This window comes from Micromesistius poutassou (genome assembly GCF_964030765.1).
Source record: "Micromesistius poutassou genome assembly, chromosome: 11".
NCBI classification, from domain to species: Eukaryota; Metazoa; Chordata; class Actinopteri; order Gadiformes; family Gadidae; genus Micromesistius; species Micromesistius poutassou.
Window position 1 is genome coordinate 9598745 of NC_140281.1, and position 7500 is coordinate 9606244.

Below are 7500 nucleotides of genomic sequence, written 5' to 3' on the forward strand. Positions count from 1 at the left end.
TTTCTAGGACACAAACACCCCCACACACTCACACACACACACACATGTTCACAAGATGGGGGAATATCTTCTAAAAGTCTAGCAGAGGGCCACATTAAGGCCATGTCTGCTAACTCCCTTATTATGGTTGCCAAACCGACTCTCCTCTATATTTCTCAAAGCAATCTCTCTCTTCTTCCTCTTCTCTCGCTCTCTTGCTGTCTCTCTCCTTCAGTCCATTTTCCCTTTCAAGCTCTCAATCCTTTGCTCTCTTGTTAAATGCCATCTCCTCTTTGCAACTCTGCAATGACCTGCAACAACTTCATCCACATCCTATTCTTCTGCTCTTCACATAGTTTTTTTATATCAATACTTCAATCAACAACTCATAAGGGCGTGTTCAACGACGTGATGATGAGGAGGAGGGGCGGGGGGGGGGCTCACCCTTGTGCGTCTCCGATGCTCCTGTTCTCGATCTTGATCTCGCACTCTCTGATCATGGAGCTCAAAATGACCTGGACAGAGAGGGGCATTCAGAAATAAGAAACGTTTACCGGACCAGTCTTCCATTCAGGGAATCATTTCGTATTCCCAACACGTCCCCAAAAACAAGGCTGGTTCTTATGCACCTCATCATATGTAACCTCGCTCGACATGTTTGTTCTGTAAATATTGGTGGAGGCCCCGTCAGTAAAAGGCGTAAAGGTGGGTTTTTACACTCCTGGGCCATGGCGAAACCCCACAGTGACATTTCTGTCCCACTTTCGTTTCATTGGACCCGGTCCAGACTTCCGTTTGTATACCTTAATGGAATTGAACGTGGACCTGTGTAGGTCTTGGTGACCTTATGTCGTTTGCATTGGTGAACTTGCACACTACACCCCCGGCCTGACTGAGAGAGTGGGTGCTCAGACAGGAAGTGGAAAGGAAATCAGCTGACTTTGAGTCGCCTTTGAGAATGAGACCATCGCACACAAATAGATGTGGAAAATATAGATATTGTGATTGTGCATGCGTGTGTGTGTGTGGATGAGTGAGTGAGAGACAATGAAAGTTTGTCGGCCCATTCACACTATAAGTGTATACAGTTAAGATGCCTTGTATGATGCCTAGACAAAAAAAGGGATTGTGGGGAATTATATTTAGCACACGACCTCAGGTTGGGGAACCTAGGACGCTACAATGCCTGTACGTCTTTAGAACATTAAAGGGTCTAGTGTCCAGAGTTGTGTGGCAGAACGGTAGGGTGCATGACAGTGAGTGTGTGAACAGACAGACGGGCAGACTCAAACCTTTCCATGGTTCTGTGTTTGTGTGTGTCAGACCACGTGTGTGCTTGTGTGTGTGCATGCGTGCATGTGTGCATGTGTGTGTGTGTGTGTGTGTGTGTGTGTGTGTGTGTGTGTGTGTGTGTGTGTGTGTGTGTGTGTGTGTGTCTTCACCTCGTGCTCAGCAGATAGCTGCTCCATGTCCGCCCGGAGACACCGCAGGCCGGGCAGGAAGTGGTTCACCATCACCTCCTCTGAGATGACTGCACGCAGGTAGCTAAGGAATTCACACAGGGACACCGAAATAGCAGCCCCCCTCCTCTGATGACAGATTCATGGGACATTTACTGTGACCCATAGTTCACGTTTTTGACAGGAAAAGCAAAATAAAGATATGTCGATACATCTAAACTACTGGACTCCTTTTCACGACCAGATGGACCTGAACAGTGCAGTGTCACCATAACGAATCACAGTAACCAGCAGTGAACCACTGCTGATCCATCTCCCAGTCCAGTCGTCACAGACGCCAGACGCTCCGTCGAGCTTCCTACTAAACATAGACGCACCCCAAGTAAAACCAGCCGTCTAGCATGAGCTGATAAGTCGAGGCCAAGCAAAGCGGGTGTCGAGTTTCACACGTTAAAATCGAATCGCACGTTGGCCAACGCGACAACGTGGCACGCTACCCTCTGCATCCCTCGCTGGGACACGGCTAGCGCCACTACGGAGGAGATCAGCTTCCCCTGTGGTACAGCCCCACCCAGCCAGGACCAAAATATCCCATCCAGTTGTTCGTCCTGCGCTTCAGCTGTAGTGGTGGCGTTTGGTTGGCTTCGTTGTAGGCACCACGTTGTTCACAGGGCGTACGAGGGGGGGGGGGGGGGGGGGGGGAGAAGATTTCAGGGCAACGGCGCCATGATTAGAGTGTGTGTGTGTGGGCGGCAGCGAGCGGGAGGCTGAGGTTAGGGCCGCTACCCCTCCGGGGACACTGGTCGAAAATCACAGCCTCAGGAAGAGCCCCCTCCCACCCACCCCACCGCACGCACCAGACATGACCGCAGTGCAGCTGCCTGCACCCCTGTGTGAAAGGGCGAGCGACAGGGTCCGGCGAGAGAGAAAGAGAGACACTGGCGCGAGAGAGAGAGAGACCAGCGCGTGAGAGAGAGACCGGAGAGAGAGACCAGCGAGAGAGAGAGACCAGAGAGAGAGACCAGAGAGAGAGCGAGAGAGAGAATTATAACCCTCGGACTGCAAGCAGTCACACAAGGTATTCCCAGCCCATGCACCGCTGACCACCATTTCCAAGCATTTCACGAGGGCCGTCATTAATCCTTTTTTTGCTCCCGTAAACACACACACACACACACACACACACACAGAAGGACACACACACACACACACACACACAGAAGGACACAAACACACACAGACAGACACACACACACACACACAAGCAGTTTCAACGTAGAAGAAAACAGATGCATAAAGTGCCCACGTGTAGAGTTGCTACTTCTGCTGGGAACTGTGACCGAGGCCTGGAGTTTGAGATTGTGTGCACACAGTGGTCCCGCCCCTCCGCTCTCATCCTTTCCTCTGCTTACCAACCCTGTAATTACCTCTAGCCTCAGAGTGGAGGGAGCTTATTTTCCCTTTCTCCGTATGCCAGCGGGACATGCAAGCAAGGCCAACACACATACACATGCGCACACACACTTGTCACACACACAAGCATGTGTGTTCACATACACTCTCACAGACAATCACACACACACACACACACACCCCAGAGTTGAGCTACAACCACTGACCTTTTCGGGTATGAACCGGTCAGATAAGTGCAAAGGCAGTTATTCTAAAATAAAAGCAAAGAGCTCGAAACCCTTAAAAAGGGCCCCTGTGACTCACTAAGAAACCAGCACAGCGAGCTGGGGCCAGCTCCTGGATGGGCTCCTAGTGAGATCTTTGGAAATACATTGTTCCACTTGACGTGCAACATACTCCTGGGAGATGTGGCCAGATTATAGCCTGCTTGTTTTCCCTCCCTCCGTTCTCTTCAGCTATGCGCGGTATCAAATTGCTACAGTGCTGAAATGTGAACAGCATTGAGGTCCGGCTGGCTGGCTAAAGATATCCGTTCAGACTTGCGTGGATACCTCTAAGGGCCTGGTGCGGGTCAATAGATAGAGGAAGACGTATGCTTCAGGTCTATCAGGTAGGAGAGTCTCATCAAAAGTGTGTCATGGCCAAAATGACTCAATGCCACAAATCCGCTTATTGCCCAACCAGAAAGTGGAAAAACAACTCCCGAATCCAAAAGTACCAGCCAAAATGCGAATGAAATAAAAATACAAAAACAGAATAATTAACAAAGAATTGAACGACACGTAGACACATGATTGGTGTACGTTGAAAAATAATTTCATACATTTTGAACAGAACCGCCGAGGCCCCTAACGGCACCTCTACAGAGACCCATGACCCCATGAACTCTTGACCTATGCCCTGTGGAAGGATACAGCAGCAGGAGAGGGCGCTGTAGGCCTCAAACAGCTGGGTGGCGATGTCTATCCTCTTGGTCTCCACCGTCTGGCTGTTGTTACCCAGCGCCAGCTTGTGCAGGTGGGGCAGCACGACTGGCGGAAGGAAAAATAACAATGTTGCAATAAGTGTGTGTGTGTGTGTGTGTGCGCGCGCACGTGTGCGTGCGTGCGTGCGTGATGGTTGCCGTCTGTATTTAAGCAACGGCGACAGGCTCCTAAAACGTAAAATAATGCTTACATATCCAAAGCATATTAATATACATCTCAAAGTCAGCTAACAAACTACGTCTTGTAAACACTCAGAGGGGTGTGGGTTGTAATCCTCGTCACCATAATAGTGTGTGGGCCATCTTGGAGATAGTGGGGGGGAGCTGTCTAGTGTGTGTCGCTTTAGGCTCTGCGTTCAATCTCATCATGTCGGCTCCCTAACCTGTAGGCATGGCCGGAGCGAGATGCCGCCCGGCTGCCTAATGGCGTGCCTCAGATTCACCCCGAGTCCCTCTGGACGCCGTGCGCCGGTGTGTTTGTGTGGGTCAGTGCTCACACTCGTCTCTGAAGCGCGGCTCTGCGTTGGGGCCCACGCGGCCGAAGGTCCGGATGATCTCCATGTGCAGGGAGTGCTGGTCCTGGTACTGGGGGTCCTCCAGGAAGGACTCCAGCTGCATTTTCACACGCTCCAGCAGCTAGCCCCCCACGCACACGCACACACACACAGTATATTTTTTTACAGGGGGAAGGATAGTATGAAGGTTAGGGCGCAGACACACACAAAGAAACGCTACACACACAATTATATCTTTTTTTATAGGGGGATAGTATAGGGAGATAGTATAATGGTTAGGTTGCTTGGACTCCCAACCAAAAAGGTGCCTAACCTATAGGCACCCTGGAGCCAGATAAGATGTCCATGCCTGGTGTTGCACCTTAATCACATGCGTCTGCAAGTCACTTTAGATACGTCCCAAACCAAAGAACACACTGAGATTTGTGGAAGACTGGGAGGCGTGCACGTGTCGACGGGAGGCAGCCTACCTCTTTCTGTGTGACCGTCTCCATGATGGTTCCGAAGGCAGGGATGGTGGATATTCTGACAGAGCTGAGGAGCACAGCGTTCCCACACAAGTCAGTCAGTCCCTTGTAAGCACGGCTAATGTGAAAAACCGCACGCTCACTTTATCTTCTGCAGGAGCTCTAGAGCTGTTGGCCACCCAAATGGATAATGGTGTGTTTTCTTTTCTTATTTTCTTTTGTAAATCGTTCTTGGGAATTTAATCTTATTTGGACTGGCTGAACAGACTTGTTGCCTTTTTCCCTTGTGCTCCGAGCAAGCCTCGTCGACTAACAAACGTCAACGCTTTGTAACGTCCGTTGATGATGTCCGTCTTATTTAAAACAGCTCTCAGAACCTGCAGAGCCAGTGTGTTTCCAGCGATCGCGACAAGTAACACATCATCCAACACACATTCAATATCACAGCTCAATTACACCATGTTAACGGATTATGTAGATTGTCATTCCATTGTCAGTAGGGGCCGGGGTGGGTGGTGCAGTGGGTGGAGACAGGAAGGGAGATGAGATGGGATTATTACATCAGACAGGCCAGCTGTCTTTCTATTTGTTCTGTGCACCTTGAACTGTAATAGTTTTGATTCCTGTACTAAATGCAGATTTAGATAAAAGAGGAATAGATTAGATAAAGATTATCGCCGTTATGGGAAATAATTGAATGTGTTCTTTTTTCTTTGATTTAATTCAACATGAAATGTATCTGTATTTTCATTTATTAAGTAATTCCTTACTTTTAAATGTTTCTACGTGAAGCTGATTTGAGCTGTAAAACCTATATTCACATGTATACAAGCCCAACCAACTTTTAAACACATCTTTGATGGCGCCACAACTGGGGCTGGGTTCTGACACCATCCTCGGTGAGGTACAGGACCCTCGTAACAGGATCCGACCCCACTCTCAAAGTCCCCTAAACTCAAGGGGTTGGGGCCCATCACCTATGTGTCTAGCGCTAGCTGCTAGGTGTTGTGTGTGTCTACGACGGAGCTGTGACGCTCCTTTTGGAAAAGGTTTGTTGATGGACGTTTGTGTGTTGTGTTGTGTTTGTGTGTGCGACGTGAGTGTGGGATGAGGAGGGGGGGGGGGGGGGGGGGGTGTGGGATGGGAGGCATTTTCCGTCCAAACAGCACTATCAGGTAGAAGAAGGAGAAGAAGAAGAGCTGGAGGAAGGTGCTCTGCTGGTCGGGTGGGGATAAGGGTTGGGGTAGGGGTGACTCACAATTCGGGCCCGCTGCACAGCGTTATGAGGGCCGGGGCGGCCCGGCGGTCAACTAACGCTTCGCTCATGCCTCGGAGAATCAACTGCAAACCCATCACAACGCAGGAGGGAGGATGAGAAAGAGAGACAGAGAGAGAGAGACAGAGAGAGAGAGAGAAAGAGAGAGAGGGGATGGAGAGATAGACAGGCACGGAGAGAGAGAGACAGAGAGATGGGGATGGAGGGGAGAGAGAAAGTAGGAGGTAGAAACACACAGACAGCCAGAGAGAGAGAGAGAGAGTGAGAGAGAGAGAGAGAGAGGAGAGAGAGAGAGAGAGAGAGAGAGAGAGAGAGAGAGAGAGAGAGAGACATAGAAGAGGGGAAAGGGGGGGGAATGGGATACAGAGATAGATTGACCATAAAAAGGATGTGGATGGGTTGCAGTATGACGACATACAGACACACAGACAGTGAGTCGGAGAGAGAAAGAGAGAGGGAGGGAGACAGTAGAGAGAGGTTGAATACAGCCGACCACCAATAGTTTAACGATGGCTAAAAAAAGAGGAGGTCCCTGTTAAAGAAGGAGCGGGGGTGGGGACAGAGAGGAGGAGGAGGAGGAGGACTCACAGATGAGCATGCACTCGGGCGGGCAAGCGAACTTGCGGGCGCACAAGTGGCACATCGGACGGACCACGGAGACACGACAAGGACGGACTGGCGCTCATGTCGCAGACTCATGCATGCATGCGTGTTAGTGAGTTAGCGCAGGGGGGGGGGGGGGGGGGGGACAGCGTGGAAAAACTGGGGAGCGCACGCGACCAACACCTCCCGAGAGCACGGCACAAATCGCCGTCCACTGAGGTGCCGCGGCTCGACGGCCAGCGGAGCTACAGTGGGCCTCCGGTGGCCCGCGCCCAGAGGCACGCTAGCATCAGCGTCAATTTGCATGAATCATGCTAAGTGGACAAAGATAGCGTCACTAGCATTTGTGCACGTTAGCATGACGCTAAGCAGGCTATCTGTAGTTCCCCCCTTAAAAGGGCCGGTGGCGTGATCTCGCTCAGTGATCCGCGGCACCTCGTGGCGTCTTTACGCTCCACGGGAGGTGAGGTCGTGCGTTGCCATGGCGACTTTTCTCTACGGGGCGGACCCGACAGCGGCGGGGAGAAGGGGGAGAAGAGAAGAGGTGCGGCGTGGTTCTTTTGATTCCTTTTTTCCCCCCCGTCGTCAATTTTATCGTGGGGGGGGGGGGGGAGGGGGGTTGGTCGTCGTCACGCCGACGTCGATCGCCGTGGTTTCCACTTACATTTCCGGGTCGGAGGACAGAGTGATGAGAGCCGGCACCACTCTCTGAGCAACCAGCGTCTCATTCACCCCCTTCACCAGCAGCTGAGCGGATTGGACAGAGCCATCCGTGATGTCACAGAGGTGGGCGGGGCATTGG

At 51.3% G+C, this 7500-nt stretch overlaps 1 protein-coding gene across 6 annotated transcripts in view; it reads right to left on the reverse strand.

Annotated features, from left to right (window-relative positions):
• Positions 1 to 419: 419 nt before the first annotated feature.
• The window catches only part of relch (RAB11 binding and LisH domain, coiled-coil and HEAT repeat containing), a gene marked incomplete at its 3' end in the record, with an annotated part of 37698 nt that continues 30617 nt past the window's right edge, over positions 420 to 7500 (reverse strand). For 3 of the 6 annotated variants that reach the window (XM_084475348.1, XM_084475347.1, XM_084475346.1), the window contains exons 24-29: positions 7363 to 7445; positions 4823 to 4886; positions 4335 to 4473; positions 3767 to 3883; positions 1422 to 1510; positions 420 to 494 (exon numbers count right to left, since the gene is read on the reverse strand). In XM_084475348.1, the coding sequence (XP_084331474.1) occupies positions 420 to 494; positions 1422 to 1510; positions 3767 to 3883; positions 4335 to 4473; positions 4823 to 4886; positions 7363 to 7445 (567 nt within the window). Of the gene's footprint in view, positions 495 to 1421; positions 1511 to 3766; positions 3884 to 4334; positions 4474 to 4822; positions 6161 to 7362 lie in introns of those variants that run through there. The other 3 variants (XR_014637476.1, XR_014637475.1, XM_084475349.1) reach the window with 3 other exon arrangements.